The sequence below is a fragment of the Furipterus horrens genome, unplaced genomic scaffold (genome assembly GCF_987537825.1).
Source record: "Furipterus horrens unplaced genomic scaffold, mFurHor1.1.pri manual_scaffold_12, whole genome shotgun sequence".
Classification (NCBI taxonomy): Eukaryota; Metazoa; Chordata; class Mammalia; order Chiroptera; family Furipteridae; genus Furipterus; species Furipterus horrens.
In genome coordinates this window covers 91,317,503-91,341,200 of record NW_028327182.1, presented here as the reverse complement: position 1 = coordinate 91,341,200, position 23,698 = coordinate 91,317,503, and the positions used below count along the sequence as shown (strand labels likewise).

At 46.6% G+C, this 23,698-nt stretch overlaps 1 protein-coding gene across 3 annotated transcripts in view; it reads left to right on the top strand.

The window, feature by feature from the left end:
• The window catches only part of SNX25 (sorting nexin 25), an 87,557-nt gene extending 64,699 nt beyond the window's left edge, over positions 1 to 22,858 (top strand). The window contains exons 10-19 of one of the 3 annotated variants that reach the window (XM_090258759.1): positions 1,516 to 1,680; positions 2,898 to 3,029; positions 5,644 to 5,784; positions 8,537 to 8,650; positions 10,242 to 10,406; positions 14,279 to 14,396; positions 18,047 to 18,113; positions 20,777 to 20,958; positions 21,679 to 21,779; positions 22,274 to 22,858. In XM_090258759.1, the coding sequence (XP_090114885.1) occupies positions 1,516 to 1,680; positions 2,898 to 3,029; positions 5,644 to 5,784; positions 8,537 to 8,650; positions 10,242 to 10,406; positions 14,279 to 14,396; positions 18,047 to 18,113; positions 20,777 to 20,958; positions 21,679 to 21,779; positions 22,274 to 22,354 (1,266 nt within the window). In that variant the 3' untranslated portion in view covers positions 22,355 to 22,858. Of the gene's footprint in view, positions 1 to 1,515; positions 1,681 to 2,897; positions 3,030 to 5,643; positions 5,785 to 8,536; positions 8,651 to 10,241; positions 10,407 to 14,278; positions 14,397 to 18,046; positions 18,114 to 20,776; positions 20,959 to 21,678; positions 21,780 to 22,273 lie in introns of those variants that run through there. The other 2 variants (XM_090258760.1, XR_016507500.1) reach the window with 2 other exon arrangements.
• The last annotated feature ends 840 nt before the right edge of the window (positions 22,859 to 23,698 follow it).

Genomic DNA, 23,698 nt, shown 5'->3' with positions numbered 1-23,698 from the left:
TTAAATTCATTCATTCAGGCCTAAAAAAAAGTTTTGTCACTTGATTCTTTACATTTTCAGAGTACAAAAAACCATGAAACTGATTGGTCCACAGCTTACAGCTCATTGCATTTCCTTTGTAAGACAGGCCAGTTGGTTTTAGCTGTGTTATTTCTCTCCCCAAAAGTTAGAATGGTTAACATCCAAGTGCTGTAGACGAGGTTATTATTCACATTAATAAAAACATCAATACCCAACAGGTAAGTTGAATAAGGACTTGAACTGACGCTTGATATGAAAAGTCACAGTAAATGAACATGAAAAAATGTCCAACTTCACCTAATATTCACAGAAGGGTATTATGTATTACCTCTCGATAGTTCCTACTTTTTGTTCCAATAATTCCCACTTCTAGAAATTTGTCCTAGAAAATAAATAAAATGTAGAGAAAAGTTTATGCACAATGGAGTTTAATTCAGTACATCTGGGATAGCAAAAATGCAAAATCAACCCATAGCGGGAGCAGCAATAGGCCTCTGCCTCAGTTACATTATTAATTCATAAAGTACTATATAGACATAACATTATAATTTTGAAGATGATGATACCCTCAAAATATGCTGCGTTGTATGTTGAGTGAAAAAGGCGGCCCGCCTACTTGAGTGTATGCAGGTATAGAATGAAGTCACAACAGACGTACTTCTGGACAAGGTTTAGAAAGAACCTACAAAAATGAAAGTAGCTGGGTTTTCTATGATTATAATATCTTATTTTTCTTTGAAAAAATTTACTTTACTGTTTGTTACAATTAATGAAAGTTAGAAGAAAAAACTCTGGAAGAAAGTTCAGGAGAAAACGAACCATAAGATAGTTCTGGACAGTTCTTTCCACTGACCTGCTGTTGCTGCTACTCATGAGTCTAGTTAATATGCTCTTTGATGATTTCCCAGGTTTTTCCAAGTTATGTAGTTCTTTGTGAACTTCTAAGTCACTTTCAAAAGCTAACCATTTTACTAGTAAAATAATCTACCTAATGATTTATAAAATACATCTTCAAGAGAAGGGTGGAACCAAGTATATACAGAAAGTGCATGTACTAGTAGGAATTTGGAGAATTTATTTTAAAGAGACTTGCATGCGTTAATAATATTCTTAGGACACCAGAAGGAAGCCAAATCTCAGTGTCTTTGTCAGAGATGAGGTCTAGGACAGTCAGGGAGAGCTGGGAAGATCACTCCGGTGCCTTCCCTTGTTCCATGCGGACACCTTTGGGTGTCCCATTTAAGAAGTAATGATGTGGACTTTTGGTCCTTTCTGTAGGTTACTGAATGTTTTGTTTTTCACTGCAATTCTGAATACCAGTTACTTCGGTTCCAAATGCTTTACTGTTTCACGCTCCGTCTGGACTTCCCACTATAGATTCTTCCCTCAGTGGGGCCTAGGGCTTGGGAGAGTTGTAGCGCCTAGATAATAGATTGGAATTGCTGAACGGTCCATCTTTGTAAGACAGGGTGGCCATGTGACTTCTCTCCCCAGGGCCTGAGCGGTGAGGCTGGCGAGGAGGCTGCGGATGAAGGCACCAGTCAGATTAACGAACAAGCCAGTTTTGCTGTAAACAAACTACGAGAACTAACTGAGAAACTTGAATATAAAAGGCAAGCTCTAAATTCTATTCAAAATGCACCAAAACCTGACAAGAAGGTAACTCTTTTGCTTTCAAGGTTGCCTTTGAAAGTTTCCATTTTTTAAATTTGATAAGAAGCAGTTTTCAGTTTATGTTGAGAAGTGAGTGTCACAGTTTCTTTAAAAGGAATTTTACTGTAAGTTCTATTGTTATTATTTTTTTGCTTCTAGTAAGAATTAAAAAATTACTTGTTCTTAATCTTTCATGATTTGGGTTTCTCTCTCAGTCATCAACTGTGAGCGACTCTGTTCCCTTATCTGGCTTGCCTGCAGTACCCTTGGGGAGGGGGCAAAACTTTCCCTTGTACCAAGGTCATTTCTGCAAGTGAGTTAACTACTCAAGGACAATCTTAAATTTTTAAATTTAATTTTCTTATAAATGCTGCAAGTAAAATACAGAGAACCTCACAGAACTGTGCAAGAAATACATTATTTTGCTAAATAAAAGCCAACAGAATTTGTAAGTTTAAAACTATAAACAACATCGCACTAATTTTGGCATGTCTCCAGTCTAAGAGGTGGTGTGGGCTTTTGCTTTGTGTTCACGCCTCTTTGGAGTCCAACAAGGAGGCTTCTATAATCGAGGTACAGCTGATACCCTTTGGCCTGCTAAATTGATCTCCTCTGGCACTTTCTGAATGTGTGCTCAGAGATATCTGTGATGAATAGGGGAATGATGCTGTCATGGTCACTGTGAAGTACCATACTGTTTTGTTTAATGTGGTTTTGTAGTAGGTACTGAAGTTAGGAAGTGAGTTTTCCAATTTTGTTCTTTTCCTAGGTTGTTATGGCTGTACAGTCTCCCTTGAGTTTCCGTATGAATTATAGGATGGATTTTTCTGTTTACTTAAAAACATTATTGAGATTTAGACAGGGATTGTGTCGAATCCCTAGATTGCTTTGGGTAGTATTGAAATTAGGAATATTTAGTCTTCTAATCCATGAACATGGGCTATCTTCCATTTATTTATATTTTTCTTTAACTTTTTTGTCAGTGTTCTGTAGTTTGGATTATAGAAGTCTTTCACCTTCTTGCTTAAGCTCACCTATGTATTTTATTATTTTTATGCTATTGTAAATTCAGTTGTATTCTTAATTTCCTTTTTGGGTTGTCTGTTGTGAGTGTATAGAAATGCAACTCATTTTTGTGTGTTGATTTTGTATCCTGCTACTTTGCTGAATTGTATATCATTTTAAATGGCTTCATAACTCCCAGGGTGTTTTCCCTGTGGCAGATTGTCTCCAAGTTGAAGGAGGAGATAATTCTGACGGAGAAAGAGCGCACAGACCTCCAGCTGCACATGGCCAGAACGGACTGGTGGTGTGAGAACCTGGGTATGTGGAGAGCCTCCATCACCGGTGGGCAGGTAGGTTTGGTTGCTCTTCCTCCCGATTTATTTTAAAAGTTGGACTTCACAAAGCAGGATTTTATCCTGGAGCGTTAAAGTTGAAGGTAGAAAACTTATATTTATCCTTCTAGACTGCACTTGCCCTACCTCTCTTCCCCCGTATGTTCCCCTGGGTTCTCCCGTGACGGGGAGCTACCCCAGCGTGCCTGGTAGAGAGCTCCTCTTCCTTCACTTCTGACAGAAAGCCTTCCTTGTTCACTGGGATTGTAAGGAACTTCAGATGGGAACAGTTAATGTCTTTAAATGATCATTTTATTTTTCCATTGAAGGTTTAAATAAAATGGAAAGCACTAGTTGAAATTTGGAGATAAAAATTTGAAATTTAGGTGTTTCTGATAGTTCTGTCCTGCTGATTTCAACTGCTCAAGTGTCAGTAGCTTGAAGATCTTGAATGATAAATATTTTTCCTTTGAATTAGAAAATAGTTTGCTAATTCTCAATGGGATGGAATAATATTTTTTTAGAAAATACTGTATCCCTTTTATTTTGTCTGTAAAAATAATTTCATTGAAAGGAAAGACGCTTCTGGACATTTACACTGTTCATGTGGACAGCGCCTTCCTTTCTGCCTGCCTTACTCCCAGTCAGTGGAAACCTGGAGCCAAAGGTCGGGTCCACCGTCTAGTACACACAAAACAAGGTCCAGAGTGAGGTAGTGTTAATGTTCTGCCCCATCATTGTTTCAGGTGGCTTGTTAACTACTCAGCTTCTTAGATTTGCAAGGGCCTTCCTGCCCAGCTAATCTGTGTTCATCCCTGCCTTTCCATCCTGACCGTGGGATGTGACTGGGTACAATCTTAAATTATTCTCTAGATTAGAGGGCAGAACAAAGCATGTTCTCCAAGAGCCCCCCTGAAAGCACATAGTTGACATGAGAGCTTAGCACAGTGCCTTTGGTCGTCCTTTGGTACTTACTGGCACGCAAGGTAAGCTGCCGAATAACGCACTTTTTTGAGGGAGGTGGGGACAGTTGATCAGGGAGGCTGCCCGCAACCTTGAACTAGCATGTGGAAGCCCTTGGTGACTGCGGATGGAGCTGTCTTAAGGGTGGATGTCTAGGAAGGCATAGGCGCAGGCGGTAGGTAATGTCCAAAGGTCGTAGAGGAGGCCTACAAGGGGGAAAAACATGAATTCTGCCACGTCCTCAGCTCTGTCTTAGAGCTGCCTCTGACATTTCAGTTTATTAAAACCATCTTCCAAGGCAAGTGCTGAGGGAGGGAGCAGGGGAAGGAGCCTACACTCTGCCAAGGCCCTTTGCCCTGGTAACCAGTTATTGCTCAGGAGCTTGCTGTGGCCCCCGGGTCACTGAGAAGATAATGGGATGGACACGGGAGTCACCTCACTGCCAGAGTCCACCAAGCAGTCCCACCTGGGGATGTGCAGCTGGGTTTACAGTGCCACAGACTCACTTGAGTTCAGGCACTGGATCACCCGCTTACTGGGTGTGTGACGCCAGGACGGCGGCGACCCTGCCTGGGCCTCGCTCCCCTGTTCTCTCGGAGGGGCGACGGCCCCGCCCCTGGGCTCGGTGCGCGCTCAGGAAGTCTTGCATCTCGCCTCCGCCTTTCTTATTGGCTCTTTCTCTCTAATTCAATTTGCTGTACTAATTCAAGCTTAAATTCATGTATTTTCTTTTGTTCTTCTCTTAGCTCTTTGTCTTAAAAATAATAGTGGCCTATTCTGAGTTATGATGGGTTGTGTGTGTGTGTGTATTTATGTGTGTGTTTGTGAATGATCTAAATTGAAAGGTAGAGGACATTTTGGCTCCCAATGTAAACTTTCATGAAACCAGAAATCATGGTTTGTTGAATCCTGAAATTAAACTGGGGGAACCCTCATCCTTCTCTGAGAGAGGTGTTGGTATCTCTCACACCTGTTGGCTTGCTGTTAATTTGATTTTCCAAGGTCACACGGGATGTTAAGTCTGCCATATTAGTTTTCTTCTGCTGTATAACAAATTACCACCAATTTCATAGCGCAAAGCAACACTCATTTATTAGCTCACAATTTTGTAAAGGCCCGTGGTCCAGCACAACGTGACTGGGTTTTCTGTTCATTGTAGCATAAAGCTGAAATCAGGATGTTAGCCAGCCTGAGTTCTTGTGTAGACTCTGATGAAAAATTCACTACCAGGTTCATTCCGATTATTGGCAGAATTTAGTTCCCTGAGGGTTCTTGCTGTCAGCTGGGGGTTGTTCTCAATTACTGGTAGTGCTCCCAGATCCTTTCCTTGGGTCCCGTTTCTTCTCTAAGCCAGCAACGACACGCTGAATCCTCCTTGTGTCTGCGGCCTCTGTGCCTTCCTCTTCCGCTGGTCAGAGAAATCTCTCTGCTTTGAATGGGCTCATGGGATTAGGTTAGGCCCACCCAGGTCATCTCCCTGTTTTAAGGTCAACTGTGCCGTGTAACATCCTAGTGTCAGACTAGAATCCACCATGTTCACAGTCCCAGGGGTCATGCAGGGCATGCACACCACGGAGAGGGACATCCCGGGGGCCGTGTAAAACTCTTGCCGCCCCATTAGCTCACCATGCTTCTTATTGCTGTTGTGTTTCCTTTTTCTGTTTTCAAGGTTACAGAAGAGAATGGTGAGCAAATGCCATGTTACTTTGTCACGGTAAGCCTGCAAGACGCTGAAGGAATTGAAACTAAGAACTGGACGGTCCCCAGAAGGCTCAGTGAGTTTCAGAATTTGCACCGGAAACTTAGTGAGGTACGAACACGCACAGACATCAGAATTACTGAGCAGGAAGGGGTGTCGCCGCTCATTTCCGTGTTTCCCCGTAAGGAGACTGATTAATCTTTCTCTGTTGCTGCTGGTGCTGGCAGAGTGACATTTTCAGCCTGGCCTTTAGAAACTTACTCATAGATCAAGCCATCTGGTCTCCTCTAAATCCTTCAGGACAGATAATTGTCTGAGCTCCACTGTGCGTGGAGCCCCAGAAAACCCCAGAGCTGGAAGAGGGCCAGGGATCATCGGGTGGTCTCAGGACTGCCGGCTGTGACCCATCCGTGGGCAGGGGCAGCAATGGAGCGAGGGTGGGGTCTGTCGGGTTTCATCACGGAACGCTGGGGAGTCAGTGAAGTGTCACGACTGGAAGCACCGACCGGAGCTGGACTGCGTGAGCTGGGAGACCGGCGTCGCTCCTGAACCACTCTGTGCCCTGGGAGTTGCCACTCTGTCCCTTTGTGCCTCTTCTTCCTTGTCAGTGAAATACAGATATCGGTAGCACCTCCCTCACCTGTCTCAGAGTCGCTGTGAGAATTAAGGAAATAAATGAACACGGAGCATTCGGAAGAGTGGGCAGCACATAATAAACGTTACTGTGCTGCTGCTGTGGTAGAAGTGATGAGCACTGTGGCATGGAACTTCCGGTTCTGTTTTATATGTGTGTGTATTATTTATATAGACCTGTGTATAGGCCTGTGTGTTGTGGGCTGCAACTTAGCAGGTACTTCCTACTGTGGGTTTTGGTTAGAAATGTTTGAGAGCCGCTGATCTAGGCCAGTCCTTTAATTGGATAGGTAGGCAGAGTGTTTAATTGGCTCATCACAGGATGTTTACATGTGGGCCAGGCCGTGTTAGAGTCCAGGGAGGCTCACTTTCAGCTCCTTATTCCATTTGCCTCAGAAATGTCACCTTCTCTAACTCCTTCTCCTGGCGGCAATTGCCTTTCCCCCAGCGACTGAGAACTTCTCCTGGCTCCGGCTCCGCTGCTTTCCCTTGGGCCATCCATCCTTCCTCTTGCTCAGGGCGGGCTCAAGCTGCTTAAGCCCTGGGGTCCCTCTCAGACCCCTCTTTTGCAAATGGAATGTGTCTGTTCCTGTAACCTTTCTCCCAGGGTGATTTTTAAAAATCCTCTTAATCACTGACTTCTGAATGCTATTACTTCTTCACATGCTTTGAAAAGGATGGTGGCCAGCAGTGAATGTCATATTTCAGCGTTTCTCAAGTGCGCTACGGCCACTCCAGGAGTGGGGAAGGCTAAACACTTACCCTCATGTAAGAATAAGTTTTCCCCGAAAGGTGAAGTATAATTGGCACTAGAAAAACGTGTCGTTTGCCTTGTGACAAACCATTATAAGTCCAGGTTTAGCATCAGTCTATTTTCCGATAGAAACAGAAGGAAGGAGAGAAAGGAATTTAGGGGAGAGCTGAAATAAAAGGTGCGTGGAAAAGAAACTGTTCTTTGAAAGTCAAAAGCAATTATACTGAAGCACTAGAGGAACCAAACTACAAGTCCATGTCCGTTTTTCCCTCTTGTTGTCGCCTCTCCTCCTTGGTGGGCTGGTTCTTCCTTGGCCTTGGTGTTCTCTGTCATGTGAGCTTTCACTGTTGAACGAGCCCTCCCTGTTGAGAAGCACCTTATTCAGGCCTCTGATGGTTTTCCTCTTCGCCCCAGCTCTCACTGCCGGTTTCATTTCTCTAAATTCTCACCCCAAATTTGGGCGCTGGTTGGTATTGCCTTCTTGGGTCCCTGCCGTTGCACTTGGCGTGCTTCAGTGGGTTGTGTTGGGGAGGCCAGTGTTTCCTTTTCTACCACCGGAAGCACTTGGTACAGGTAACCTGTTACATGTCCTTCCTCGCTGTGGCCAGGCCTGTGGTGGGGTGGCGGTGGCTTCCTGGCCCTGAGGGTAACGGGCCTCACGGCTGTGGCAGGCAGCTCTGCGCTCAGGCCCTTTTCAGCAGCACGTGAATTCATGAAGCACGTGCAGGTGGCCCTCGTGAAGGCTGTGCTGGGCAGTGGGGCTGTCTGGGGCCTGTGGAACCCCCTGTCCTCCTAGCTGGGGGCACATGGGCAGAGTCCCATGGGAATTGGAGTGAAGAGCAGAGCGCAGACGTCACAGTCTGATGGATCTGGGTTTTAACCCTGATCCTGAGTTTTCTCGCATGTAAAGCAGGAGTGGTCCTAACTCCCAGCTCACGGAGCTGTTGCGCATGCTGAGCTTCCTGCGCAGTGTCTGGCACAAAGTAGGATTTACTCCACAAAGGGAAGCCTGTTGTTATTATATATTGACCTATATTATTATTAATAGCTTTATATTCTGCAGTTTGCCGTGAAAGGCAGTAATAGAGCTTCAACCCAAGGTGTTCTTTCTTCCCACTGTGTTCCTTTGTCAAGTTGGGTAACTGGTGACAGCGAAGTCGTAAACAAAGCGCGTCCTCCTGTGAGCTGGTGTGCGTGTCCCGCGTGCTGCGCTCCTGTGCGTGGCGTGCCCACCCACCTGGCCGGCCTGGCTTTGGGGTCGTGGGTCTCAGCATGAGCTTGAGCTTCTTTCATCAAACATCCCCTTCCTCCAAGTTCCTTGAGTCTGATTAGGACAGGTGGGTTTTCAAGGTCTTAAATGTCAGGGGGACGAGTATAGGAGGAAGGCCCTTGGTTTGCTCTGATTGTAATTCTGAATCTCTTTTTAAGAGTAAAATGTAATTTCCAGAATCTAACATGTAACTTTCCCCCTCACAGTGCTTCCCTTCTTTAAAAAAAGTCCAGCTGCCTTCTCTCAGCAAACTGCCTTTCAAATCTATAGATCAAAAGTTTATGGAAAAGTCAAAGAATCAACTAAATAAGTTTTTACAGGTAAGCAACTGAGAAGTTCTGGGGATGAGAGGAAAATTTAGTTACTTGGGGTTCAACTGTTATTCTAAGAGTTTGTTCATTTGCTTCCTGTTCTCACAGGCCATGCCAGGTCCTCAAAATAGCTTCTTAGTTCTTTGTAACTAAAGCATACTATCCATACAGAAAATGCAGATGTCACGAGCACAATTTTCTTCATTTTCACAAACTGAACACACCCTTGTAACTAGCATTCCATCCACGAAACAGAGCCACCCCTCCAGTTTCCTCCCGGTCACGGCCGTGGAACCAGAGGTAACTGTGGCCCAGACTTGGACCCACACAGATAATGACAGTGTTTGTGAGTTTCATATAAATGAGTCACACAGTACGGACACCTTTGTGTCTGTTTTCCCTCAACATTATGTCTGTAAGATTCACCAATGGAGTTCTTTTAGTCTAGATCATTAGTTTTCATGGTTGCACAGGTTTATTTTAGTTATTTTTTATTAAAAAAACGCAGATTGGGCTTGGGCTGGAGGTGATAGTGACAGTGGCTGGCCATCCCCCTTCCTCTCCTGCCCATCTTCAGGCCAGTCTCCTGTGGGACACAGCAGCTGGCGACCCCTAGGATGTCGGTGGTGCCCCTGGGGCCCACCCTCCCAGTCCCCAGTGTGGCAGTATTGGGTGCTCTCAGAGGTGCCTATTCCAGGGAGGGTCATAGAGTTCTTCAGATCTCAGCCTTCGTCTGAGCAGATGTAACGTGCACATCACGGCCCAGCTCCTCTGGGATGAGAACGCAACCCCGCCTCCCTCCCAGAGCCTGTCACGAGAAGCCCGGGGCCCTCCCTGGGACCCCATCTCCCACAAGGGGGATACATCATACACGGGGCAACACTTCCCATTGCTTCATTTGCTCCTCAACTCTGTGTCTTCAATACTAGATGCCTAACCCTGCTAATTTTACTGTCTTCCCTCTCGGTAGCGCTTGCTTGTACATAAGCTTGATTTATGCTCTCCTTTCCTCTCTCCCGAGGCCGGATAAGTGCAGAAGGGAGGTTAGGAAGTTTCCAGGTGAAGGGCCGGGAGAGCCAGTTCCATAACTGTGTAAACAAGCAGCACCTGGAAGGTGGCCGCGAGCGAGATGACCGCCCGGCGCGCGCTGCCACCGGGTGACAGCCCACAGTCCTTTTTCCAGCCGCTGCGCGAAGTCTGCACGTGGCCACAGAGCGGGGTGGAGTGGGACCCTGGGCGTTGCGCAGATGGGCAGGCTGTTCAAACCAATGAGTGGGAGTTTCAAAGGCGGTGGTCCCTGGATCCGTGTGCCGGGTGCAAAGGCCGGATCCTCTGTTGTGCTGGGCCGTGCAGACCAGCGAGTTCTGCTATCTGCACAGGAGCGCCCACAAGCAGAAGGACTGGGGCGCTGCAGCCTCCGGGACACGGTGGTTTGCCACGGTCTTCGCTGAGGACTCGTCTAATACAGTTTATTCCAGGGGGACAGGGAAGGGGCTCTGGGCTCAGAATGAGGATGAAAGTAAGTGACCTTCACCGCTCGGGCGGTGGCTGCGTGGCACACACTCCCACGGAGGGGCTCTCACCCCCCTTTCTTCCGCAGAGCCTACTTTCGGATGAGAGGCTGTATCAGAGCGAAGCACTTTATGCCTTTCTGAGCCCCTCTCCTGACTACCTCAAGATGATTGACATGCCGGGGAAAAAGGCCACCTTCTCATTGTCCTCGTTTCTGGAGAGACTGCCTCGGGACTTCTTCTCCCATCAGGAGGTGAGCTGTCTGGGGTCTGTGCCACTTGTTAGCGTGTTTAAGCAGGTGTCTTTCGGAAGGCAGTTCGAAGTGACAGATTGGTTGGAGGCCTGCTACTAATGGGGCAAGGCAGAGGCATCCGTTTTCAGTTACTGTCGCTGTCACACATGGACACCTGCCTGTGCTCCCCTCCAGGCCGCCTGGAAGCGTTGAGATACAGAAATGGAAGGATTAAGAATAGGTAGGTAAGCGAGACGCAGATGGGAAGTACTTAGGAACCCCTGTAGGATGGCGGACTAGCAAGTCCCCACGGGAAGGGCCGGGCTTTATGAAGGGGCTGGAGCTTCTGCTGAGGGGAGGCGGTGGGGTTTCTGCAGTGGACTGATGGACGGGGGCAAGGTCCTGCCAGGTTGCGGAGTGATTCGTTTTTATTTTATATATACAGTGATCCTTCACTTATCGTGGGTATTACGTTCTAGACCCCCCCGCGACAGGTGAAAATCCGCGAAGTAGGAACCTTACATTTATTTTAGTATTTACAGTAAAGTACTACAAAATCCCACGATATAGTGAAAAATCCATGATAAATAATTAAACATAATATTTTTTAAAATCCCGCGATACAGTGAGGCCGCAATAAGTGAACCGTGATATAGAGAGGGACTGCTGTATATATTTTAAGTCTTAAAAGAGATTATTTGAGCCAAACTGAAGATGGTTACTGGGAAGCAAAATCCCAGCGGCTTGAGAAAATGCTCCAGAAAGTGTCAGTTTTGCAGCTTGTTATTCATTAGCGTCAACGGAGGAGACGTAAGGAGGGCTCCGTGAAATCCGTTGGTGGTTAGGCAGGCAGGAAAAAGCAAAGTTGGGAAATCTGAGATCGGATAAAAAGTAAAATGCAGAGACACAAACTTTTACGTTGGTGGTTACAGGGTCCTTAACAGTCACTGCACCCCCAGGTGGTGCGTGGGAAGCCACAGGACAGTGGTCTCGCACCCTGGAGCCAGCGGCTGCGCCTTGGACGATTACTTTGACCTTTCAGAGATATGTTATCTTAGAGGCACAAAGACAACAGACGATTTCAAAGTTGAAGATTAACCTTTGCCAGGGAAGCTACAGGCCGAAGACACAGACTGACCACCATGAAGGGCTTTTAGTTACATTCAGTCCCCCCTGTGTGGTGACGTTGGCCTTGGGGGTTGTGAGGCCCACCAGGCGGGCTTCCCCTGAGCTTGTCGGGCTTAGTGCGTGGCCCCTTTTCCATCCACAAGGCCTAGGTAATGAAACCCAGGAAGGACGGGGTTCGGGGAGCGTCCAGGGTGATGGACGTGGGGGGGCGCTGGGAGGGGGTGAGCCTGGAGAGGACATGGAGGCCCCGCCTCCTTCCCACACACTTGGCCTCTTCATCTGGGTGTTCATCTGCATCCTGTGCGATGTCTTTGATAACAAACTGGTAGGTGTAAGCCGGTGTTGCTCTGAGCTCTGTGAGCCGCTCTAGCAAATTACTTGAACCCAAGGAGGGGGTCACGGGAACCCTGATTTAGAGCCGGTCGGCCAGAAGAACAGGTGACAGACAGCCTGGACTTGCAATTGGTGTTGGGAGTAGGGGCAGTCTGGTAGGCCCGAGTCCTCGACCTGTGGCATCTGATGCTGATCTCCAGGGAGACAGTGTCAGGATTTAAATTTGTAGGACACCCAGTAAGTGTCATGCGAATTAGAGACTTGCCTGGTGGCTTCGAAAAAACACACATGGGGGGGCCTATACGAGGCAGCCAGCTCCCCCTTCAGACAGGAAGGGGTCTCCCATTACCACGTAGTTCCCTGGCTCCCTACCTGGTCACTAGGCATCTGCGCTTATAAACCCTGGCTATAAAGGAGGCTGGGGAGGCGCCCGCATCTACCAGTGTCACGCACCCATTTCTCCGCTCCTGGGTCCTGACGTTGGCAAATGTGTCCATGAGGGGACGGGAGAGTCCAGCTGGGGCCTCAGGTGGCCATGGGTTCCTTCAGTCTCCAGTCTCAGCTCAGACTTCTGCCCCTCAGTGCTCCGTAGACGGCAGGCATTGGTCTGCTGGAGGGGCTGGGGGGGAGAGCCTCAAATCCCATTGGTATCTAAATACCAGAGAGCTCTGGCTGGTGTGGCTCGGTGGATTGAGCGCTGGCCTGCAAATCAAAAGGTTGCCAGTTCGATTCCCTATCAGGGCACAGGCCTGGGCTGTGGGCCAGGTCCCTGGCAATGTTTCTCTCCCTCTCCTCCCTTCTCCCTCTCTCTAAATATAAATAAGTAAAATCTTTAATGGCATCTTGGGAAGAAGGAATTTGGTAACCCAGTGTAAAACTAAGAGTTAAGTGAGCGTGGGGTCTACCACCCAAGCCTGGACCATTAGTGTGGAGTTCCAAGTGCCTGGCCCTCTGGCCCTCCCAAGGCAGTTGGGGCTGAGGAGTCTAGATTTAATTTGCAGGGGATAAAAAGCCAAGGAATGTTGTGAAGCAGGGTGAATCCAGCAGTGATATGTACGGGTCAAGGAATATGTATGAGTAACCAGAGACTGCAGGCGTTTGTCACCCTGTGTTCTGGACCTCAGGCTTGCCTCCAGAGTAGGGTCCTAACTCACTTAGGCCACGGAAGCCCTGTGTTTGGCTCTCCAGCAAACTGTACAAGACCACCTCTGAAATGGCATCTCCTCAGTTCCTTGCCAGAGGCCCCGCGCCTTGGTGAGTTTGAGCAGAAGGAACTGGCAGTGAAAAGGAGCTGGAAGGAGACATCGGTGTCCACACTGTGTGGTCCCGCGTCCTTCCCAGTCCCTGTGCTGCCACTCTTCACGGCCCAGTGCAGAACGGCTGTCTGCACTTAGCTGGCTTACAGCTCCAGTGCCTCCCATTTATTCCCGCCCCCTCAGGATGTGCAGACACTGACATTTTCCTCTAAAGGTGAGTGACAGTGGCTGGCCAGTGGCGTCACTCCCTCTCCACCTCCCTCAGCCTCTCTGCAGCATCTGAGGCTGGACTTCTTGCAAAGCTGAGAAGAGTTAGGGGTGTCCTCCTGCCTCTGTGACTTCTCAGTCTTTCCTCTGCTTATCCAGTCGCCCAGAGTCCTGCCATTAGCCCTCGGCTTGGTCCCACAACGGTAGCTGTGACTCCTCTGCAGACAGTAGAGTGGACCTTCTCAGCTGTCTTCCCGCTACCTGACATTTGTACCTTGATCACAGAGTCTCACCTACTTGTAGAAACAGCTACATGGACATTTGTCAGTCTCCGCAGGGAGCTGTGGGACATGCAGAGTCTGGCTCCACATCACACTTGTTGGCGCTGACCTGATGCCTGGCATGGGATGAGTTTTGCGCTGAAACTTGCTGATGTGCAGATCAGGAAATGAGACTAGGTGAAGTACAGAATAAAAGCTTGAATCGGAGCTTTAAAAATGATTAGATTACTTTAAAATACACATTTTTAAAACCGATGAACTTAAAATCATTTAAGTTAAAAAGCCTTAATTGTTTTAAATTGAATTTATTGGGGTGATGTTAGTTCATCAAACCATGCAGGTTTCAAGTGTACCACCCAACAAAACCCCATCTGCACACCGCACTGTACTTTTAAAACTAAAAACGATTAGAAAACTTTTGTTGTATGATGATTTCACTCCTTATCAATACAGTGACAGAGGTTTTTCACAATTATTTTAAACCTTGAAATAAAGCTTTAAGACCAAGATTTCCCTTGAGGTTAGATCCTTCTTCCCCTCGTTATTGATCATGCATAGATGTCTCCATGTAGGAAAGTTGAAGGATTATGTGAGGGTGAAATGTTAGCACATGTGAAATTCACACTTGAAAAAGGAGAACAACCTACCACTCTGGTGGATAAGTGACCTGGCTTTTCTGTACCCCCAGGAGGAGACAGAGGAGGACAGTGACCTGTCAGATTATGGTGATGATGTGGATGGGAGGAAAGACTCCTTGGCTGAACCATGTTTCATGTTGATTGGGGAGATTTTTGAACTTCGAGGAAGTAAGCCTTTTTGTTACTCTGGAGCGGTATTTTCTGGTTAAGTGGTTACACACACACACATGTAATATCCCTTTACTTCTGAATCAAACTTATTTGTATTCATTCATTCATTCACTCATTCATTCAGCAAATACTCCTAAGGACCAACCAGATAGCGTGGTAGGATCTGACGATGCAGCCTTAAGACAGACACCATCTCTGTACTCAGGAACGTAGGCTGTCCCTCTGAATACAGAGATGGAGATTGTTTGGACCATCTGTTCACGTGACTTAGCGTAGTCTCAGTGCTTAATTGCCAACAGGCATAAACATTTATTTTTTTCCACAGCAGGGGGAGAGTGCCGTTGCTGACGGAGAGGTGTGGGTGCTGGTAGGGTAGTTTCCTGGCCGGGGTGACAGGGCTGCCTCGGTCCCACGTCCGGCCACCTCTCTGTCCCGTGAGAAGTGGTTAGCAGTGGAGTGGGGGAATTTTGTCCCCCAAGGGACACTTGGCACTGTCTGGACACATTTTTAGTGTCACAGCTTGGAGGATGGTGCTACTGGCCTCCAAAGGGTGCAGCCAGAGCTGTTGCTGAGGTTCCCCCAGTACCCAGGTGAGCCCGTCCCCGCACCCAGGTGAGCCCCTCCCCGCGAAGACAGTAGTGCCCGGGTTGAGGGATCCTCCTCCAGTAGTTCCACAGTTGCGCTTGGAAGAAACAAGAGCAAAAACAGGATCAGAATACTATTTTGTCAAGACCCACACAAGGGCTCCTCTCTTAAAGCAGGACTTGGGTGAAAGGTCAAACTGTGGTACTTGGTTTGCTCTTGAGTCCTAACTAAATGGGACAGTCAGCCCACCCACACCTCCCACAGCCCCAACACTCTCTATCAGGAGGCCAGCATGCGGCCACGCTTGGGACCGCAGTACCAGCTGGAGATGCAATGGCGCCGGAAGGCCCCACGATCCACCGGGAGAGGAAGCACATGAGAGGGGCAAGAGTTTGCGAGGCCCAGTGATACCACCGAGCAGCCCTCTGGCTGTCCTGGGCTCTGTCTGCTCAGGGGAGCATCTTCTCCCTCGGGGCACAGGAGGTGGGCTGGGAGCTGGTCTTATATAGGAAGTGGGGCTGTGCATCCCTTCTTACATGTCCCGTAATCTCACTTAAGAATTATTAGAAGATGAAAAGACTTCAGGCGCTCTTATAAACTTGAGCATGTCTGTGTCTTCTAATCCTCAGTATCTGCTCTAAAGCCCGAACCATAGGAGGTGATCGGTGAAATGCCTGGCTGGATGCACTCATGAATGAGTAGGCGAGAAAATGTCAAGTGCCCGAATTATCTTGGTTATTGAACTTTTTCATTGCCTAAGCCAAAGTCTAAACAGTCAGCAAACATTTGAGGAGCATATGTTTTAGGTACAGCTCTGTAGGGGAAACAGAAATATATCTGATGTAGATTCTTCCTTCAGTTCATTGATAATATCAGGGCTCCAAAAATGTAACTCGCATGAAGCAAGAGACACAACTAAATGCAAAACCACAGGCAGAGATTTATAATAAGGGTGTTCATTTTTAGCATAATATCAATATTGAAAAGTTGAAAGCAAGCTAAATTTCAGAAGTGGGGGACAAATTAAGAGATATCCATATGCTGGAATGTCACCCAAATAGTAAAGACTTTTTCGGATGAAGAAGCTGCAGCCATCATGTATTTCGGACACTTGAAGGCGTGTGCAGCCGTTCCGCTGGGTTCAGCACAGTCAGAAAACACTAGTCTCCACCCAGAGTCTGCCTCTTCCTCGGTGAAGTCTGGCCCGTTACGTTCTGAAGCCTCCTGGTTTCCCAGCGTTGATAAAAGGGAGGAAGCATCCTCTTAGCCTTCTGTCATGTGTTCTTCGGGGTACAGAGATGGAGACATGGTGACTCTGTCAGGGTTGAGTCGGGCTCAGCCTCCTGTCTCTGCAGCGGGCACCTCCTCCCTCATGTGCCTGCTCAGGAGCCCATTTGGTTTGGCTGGTGACATTCCGGAGGGGAAAAAATAGAACATCATCTATAATGAGATGTGATATCTTTGCCATCAGCAAAATCCCAGTGTTGCTGCAGCTGCCTCTGTGGCTTTGAACAGATGAGCCCGTGGAAGGAGTCACTGGGGCTGCTTTGGGGGTGGGGTGGGAGTGGGGAAGACAGGAAAAAAGAGTCTGCAGCTATCAGGGATGAGACTCTGGAGTACAGCCCTTTCTGTTCTAGTTGAAATATACAGAAAGGGACCAGTAACACTACAGCCCTTTAAAAGCCTATGAACAGTCGCTCAGGCGACAGCCCTTTCTAGAGCTGCCCTGTCCTCCGACCCTCTGGCTCTGAGCTGCCTCTCCTGCCCTGGAAAGGCAGAGTTAGGTGTCGTCACTGACAGCCGTGCTCCCCAGCCTCCGTGCCCGCCTCAGCAAGTAGGTCCCCAAGCGGGCCGCATGCCCCGAATGCTGTCAACAACTTAAGGTGCCCTAATTTAAGGCATGGTCCCAACTCCATGACTTGAACCTTCCTGGAAGGAAGAACACTGCTACTTCACTACTTTAACTGCACATGTAGATCCATTAAAAAAGTTAGACACGACCTTAGAATGTTTGAAGTCCAGTACCAAGTCCACGTGAATCGCTGGTTTTTGCGCGTGTGGCTTCCCTCCCACCGAGGAGTTTGTGAACAGACCCCTTTTAGGTTTTCTTCCTGGTACAGGGCCCCAGACTCCTGGTTCCATCGTTGTCCGGTTCGGGCCTGTCACTCGCTGCTGCGTCAGTAGCTCGACCTTCCAGCGAATGAGGGTGAATGTGTAAACGGAGAGCTGGGCGTAGCTTCCAGTGGGCAGACCTAGAGTACGCTCACAGCGGTTCTCTGCCTTCTTTTTATTATATTCCTATGTCGTACCTGTAGTCTCTGAGTTAGTAACGGAAGTTTAGATTTGTAGACCCCTTCACAGCACTCTCGCACACAAAACACGGACAAGACCCTCAGAGCACAGAAAGCACATGTTGACACTGTCCTTCTGCAGACGAGGACACTGAGGCCCAGAGAAGGGGACCTGTGCCAGCTGCTCTAGGCGGCAGCGTGGCCTCGGGTGAGGGCCGCATCACGTCTCCCTCGGATCCGGGCTCTGCCCCAACGGCATAAAATATAGAGAAGTACACGATGCTCTACAAACTGCTACTCAGATGGGAGCAGCTAGACCCAGCAACTCAAGAGTGTTTCAGAATGCTCGTCAGTACTCGACTGCGCACGTTCCTCATTCCGTGTGTTAGGAAACCGGGCCCCAAGCCAGACGGAAATCTGAAACAGGAGGTGCACCCCCTGCTGGTGGGAACCAGACCTGTTGCCAGGAGCCCAGGGACACAGGAAGTAAGACGATCATGTCCTCTTGTTGGCTCAGCTGCTGCTCAAGCGTTGAAAAGCTGCAAAAACGCTAAGTTTCATCCTATCGGTTGCTAAGCAGACAATGAAAAGCTTCGTAAGAAGTTTTCTGGGGTGGAAGTTTGCTAACTTAGACCCAAATTCTGTAGCTGTCATCGTCCTGGCTTGGTGCCAGGACTCAGATTAAGTGATAAAATTTATACTTGGTGCAGCTATGAAAATGTCACGATTGTAGCACTCTGTGATAATACTTTTCCTCTGCTTGTATTTTAGTGTTTAAATGGGTGAGAAGAACGTTGATCGCTCTCGTTCAGGTCACTTTTGGAAGAACCATCAACAAGTGAGTTGCACGAAATGAATGTTTGAATTCATGCCTATTCTTTGCCTTAATAGTCAAATTACCTGCACAGTAGTAGTGAGTGATCTTTCTAATGGAAGGTATTTTATTTTCCCTTTTTGTTTCTGATACGATTCTGAGACTGGATAGGGAAGCAGGTTTCTGAAAGCATTTTTCCCATGGAATGCACAGGGGAACGAGATGGTAAAAGCTTGAGCTAGCTCCGGCGTCCTGGCTGACGAGGGTCCGAAGAATCTGTCTGTAAAGATCGCTCGGGGTCGTGGTGACCAGTTTGAGTGTCTTGGGCACAGTGTTTTTGTGTCACATGATGGGAATCATGTTAAGGCTTAGACTCTCAGCCAAGGGGAAAGGAGGCCGAGCCTCCCCTGGCAGGTGTGTCCTGGGAGGGCAGCGTGGACCGTCAGTCATCTTAGCGTTGGCCAGCCCTGGCACAGATGTCCCGATTGTTAGTTAACATCTGAGAGTCACATAACACTGTTACAGGCCACATGCGTGTGTTAATGTTACATTAGCTGTATACATAACAGTTTATCCCCGTACCCAGTGTTCTTCAGGAGATAAACATTATGGTTTCTTGCACAATAAAAATGTGAGTCAGCTACTAACAATAAGGGGAAACTTCACTTTGTTGTGTAGCAACTATGTTTTCAGATGAAAATCAGATTTTTCCAGTTGAAAAACTCAGCTGTCAAACATGTACAACATTAATGTCATAGTTTTATCATAAATTTTTATGGAAAACATAAAGAACATGTTATCTTTCTATTCATTTGCAAATAGAATATATTTTCCTTGTGGCCATAAACCAAAGTTTACTTCCGTTTCCTTCTAAGATTTTTAAAAATTGGTGTTGGTGATTTCTTCAGCTCAGACCAGGCTTTTGTTTTAATCAGAGAAGTGGCCTGTTTCCCTCACAGTTTCAGTCTGAGTCAGAGTCTTAACCTTAGTATTGACAAGCGTTGGATAAAGACATTTCCCGAATGGCCCTGTTTTCTCAGTGCTCCAGGCTTGATGACATATTTTCCTTCCCAGTTTCAGCACATCATGCCTGCGCTCCCTGCCCTTAAATACAATGTGATCTTGGCGCTGAATGGTCACATGAGCAGCTGTGGTCTGTCAGTGGGAACACACGGAGCAGTTTTTCTCACGGGGCTGGAGGAGAGGCCCTGAGCAGAGTCCCAGGCTCTTCCTTTCAATGGCTTTTTTATCCAGTGGAGGATTTATGGAGCCCCGGCCCCTTGCCCCTGCCCTTTGCTTCTTTGCCTTTAGCTGATGATGTCACATAAAAATAAGCAGCAGAATGTGCCTTGTACCGGCTGGGGTTCCACATACCGGAAGCGCATCAGAAGCTTCCTATGGTTTTGGCTCATAGAAAGTCAGACTCGGGCCTTCCGTAAGCATCACTTACCTGATTTTAAATTGCAGATGGAACTTTTCTTCCTTCCTTTCTTCATGTAGTATCCGTGAGTAACCCACGGAAGATGACAGAGAGCAGCCAGGTGTCTGCCTTTCTATGCAGATTGTTTTGAGGCTGGCAGGCAGGTGGGCAGGTTCTCTTACATCACAAGTCCATTAAATTAATGAGATTGAATTGCAATGTACGTTCTGAGCAATCTAGGGGAGTGGCAGAGGAGACGTGCTGTTACCAACAGAATCAGGAGTTTTGACTCATCAGTGTTTAGACTTCAGTGGTTACTGTGTGAAAAATACTGGGCTTAAATATCTATTTCAGATACTCTTTCTGAGAACCTTATACTGTCCCTTTAAAAATCCAGGTGGGAAGTCAGATTCTTACGAAGGGGTTTTAAATTTATTATTCATGAATTGAGTTTGAAATTCCATGTCTTTCTGACACTAATAGTTTGAATGATTCTTTTCCTTTTTTCCACAAAGAGACTTCCTGCTCCCAACAAACAACTATGGCAGCTACTCCTGGGCCCTTCCAACTGTGTTTGTCTCTGACAGCCTAGGTCCTAGGATCGGCTAGAATTGGACTCATAACTGATGAAACAGGGTTGTGGGGAAGAGCTGGGTTACAGATAAAGGCCATTGGTTTATAACTGTGCCCAACTGTTGTTCCCACGGAAATCTGAAATGGCTAGATAGCAACGCTTCTCTCAAGAGGCCTTCACTTGGTGGAGAGAGGGAATCTTTTTTCTCTGGCCTCGTGAGCAGGTCGCGCGTGTGCCCTGGGCCAGAGGACTCTGCCCGGCCCTATCTGCCACCGCAACACCGAGACACAGGGAGAAACTTGGTTCTGCCCCGGCCCTCAAGAACTCAGTGATGTTTCAGACCACGTTTAACTGTCTTTTCATGGATTGATGTTTTTAGTTGGTACCAGGTCGAGAAATTAGCATATCAAGTACTAAGCACAGTGAGAGCAGGTGCAGGCTTTAAACACAGCAAGCTCCTCTCAGGAAAAGATGCCGCCTGGCAGACGTTCAGAGATGTGAGCGCCACAGAGAAGAAACGCGAGCTCCAGGGGTCCGTGGTCACACAGTGTTGCCAAAACTAAAACAACTCTCTGAGCCAGAGATTAAAAACCCAGTTCCTAGTTTATTCCTCCTCGTTGATGAAATGCCGTTTGAGGACAGAATATGAAAAATTTTAAAAACCTCATCCAAGAAATATTTTTCTCTTAAAAGACAAATCCGGGACACAGTGAACTGGATTTTCAGTGAGCAAATGCTGGTTTACTACATCACCGTGTTCCGGGATGCTTTCTGGCCACATGGGAAATTGGCGCCACCGACCAAAATCAGAAGCGAAGAGCAAAGTCAGGAAACAAAACAGAAAGCACAGCAGAAACTACTTGAAAACATTCCAGGTGAGGCCTGGGTTCTGATCTTTAAAAGCACAGAAATAAAGAGGGGAATGTTAGCCTCTAAGGTGCTTTTCATTTCTCTCTCTCAGGAAACACTATTTACAATGGAAAAAAATGATCACACTTAAAAAAAGAAAATTGTGTGTTGCGCCTTGCTAAGAAATTATACTGAGAATCTTTTTTTTAACTTTTTTTTAGAGAGCGGGGATGGGAGGGAGAAAGGAAGAGAAACATCAATATGGTTGCCTCTCATGCGACCCCAACTGGGGACCTGGCCTGCAACTCAGGCCTGTGCCCTGACTGGGAATCAAACCAGCAATACTCTGGTTCACAGGCTGACGCTCAATCCACTGAGCCACATCAGCCAGGGCTGTACTGAGAATCTTAAGAACAGTACTGCTTATAATTCTTTTAACTAGAAAAATGTTTTAGAACAGATAATACATTTTGGGTTTTAAAATCATGCTGAAGTACACTGTTTTGAATGCTAAATTTTTAATTAGGTAGCAGTGTATTAAAATTATAGTTTGTATAAATATCTATGTTGAAAAATTCTAAATAATGTTATTTTCCCTTTAAACATCTGAAAAAACTGATCGTTCATTCCTCAGACCTCAGTGCCATTATTTATTGCTTGCGTGTTATATACTGTCTCCTTCACTGAATATCTGTGCATTGTGCACTTCATCAGTGACAGCACAGCGTATAAACTTAATTTTTCAGATACACTTCAGAGCCTTGTTGGACAGCAAAATGCCCGTCACGGTATAATAAAGATATTCAACGCACTGCAAGAAACAAGAGCCAATAAGCACCTGTTATATGTGAGTAATGTAACGCCTGCCAGAGGCTGTTTCTTTAATTTTACATTTCTACTCACATGAGGGCAGGCTTTCATTCTTTACATCCTTAATCAGTGGTATGACTTACAACTCTGAACCCATTTTCTCTGCTTCATTTTTGTTTGTCTGCTTGTGACATGTGGTTGAAAAGAAAAAAGTGCCCCCCGTGGGTGTATCCTTCTCGTTCTCATGCCGCGTGTCTCTTCTGACTTCTGATGTCTGTAACATGACTACTTGGTTTTCCCATTTCAACAAAGCAAACTGTTTCCCAGTCATCTGTCCGATTAGAGCTGGCAGTATTAAATATTGCTGATGGCCACGAAAGAACTATGAATCCCATTGCCTTGAGAGTAACTTGTTTACTGCGGATAATCTCAGACCTAAAATTAGAGTTTACTCCTAAATGTAGGTATTTGTGTAAACCCTTAGAGAAAAAACACATTTTCTCCTCTTTCTTTCCTTCTTTACTGGTTCAGGTGCTCATGGAGCTGCTGCTGACTGAGCTGTGTCCTGAGCTGAGAGCGCACGTGGACCCACTGAGGGCGGGTCAGGTGTGAGTCTGCGCTGAAAATCAGCCACCGAGAAATGTCTGTGATAATAGACATGCAGCGTTTCCTCTTTTCCGCAGAGGGCTTCACCGAGAACAATGTGGGTTTTATTTTAGTTACCTCCCTCTAGTTTTCCGGGAAGTAGACAGAATGGATGGATGCTGTCATAGGCAACAGAAAAAAACCACTTCTATTAATTATTGGTTTTTATTTTCATAAGAATAGAAATACTTTAAAGTACAAAATACCGATTGAAATATAAATGTTAATATGTGGTAAGGACCTAGGAAATATTATAAATGTTTATGAAAAGTTTTGTTTTGAAATGAAGAACTGTAAATACTGTACAGATAATGTCCTCACTGAGGATTTTGAACATTCCTATATTCATGTGTATTGAAGAACATTGTTGTGCAATGCTTTATGTAAAGTTATTGTGAAAAATCTGTCTTTATTTTTACCAAAGATTTCCCATAGTTTGAAGCATTTGAAGCAATAAAATGTAAAAACGAATCCCAGAGCTCTATGATGTTTAAGTTGCTTATATCTCAAAGAGGCTGAAACACTTCAGGGAATTCAAATACTTATCAAATACCCTTTTTTGCAGAAAACACTGTGCACCTAAGTACTTCTGCAAGGAGATATGTTTGCTGCCTCTTCTCCAGAGAGAACGAATATGTGGAAAACATGATGCTAACATGAAGGAGAAGTGGTGCATTAGTGGGGTGGGGCGTGAGCCAGACTGAAGACAGGAGGGACCGAGACGGGGCAACAGGAAGGGGAGGGAAGTCACCTCAGGGAGCTCAGGGACATGATGACGTCACTGAGTCCCGTGGACAGCGGGGGCGTTGGGTGAGATCCGGGGGCCCACTGTTAGTGGAAAACTCAGTCAGTTTCCCTGGGTTTTACCATCTATTATGCAGTGAGAATAAAATACTTTCCCCTCTCTCTAACCACCAAGAATATTGGAAGCAAAACAATAGGCAGAAATTCAGTTTGAAATCCATGAAAGGAAAATGCTGTATGTATTAAAGTGGTGTTGATTATATCATTGATTGATCACGCCTACCAAGTTCTTGCCATGAAACATAACTTCTGAAAGATAAATGATTAAAAGTTAGTAAACCAGATTTTACCTTTGGGATTCTTACATTTCTTGGATAATTACTTATCAAACCAGGGTGATATCTGACACTTTGGGTAACAATCAAAGTTGGCCATTTATAGGGACAAGAATGATCCCTCATAGGAATGTGGAAAAGACATCCAGAGAAGACCGGCTGTGGGACATCACCGAGCCCCGGGAACTCGTCGTGACACAGTTCCTGGAAGCGTCCACCTTATGTGTGACCT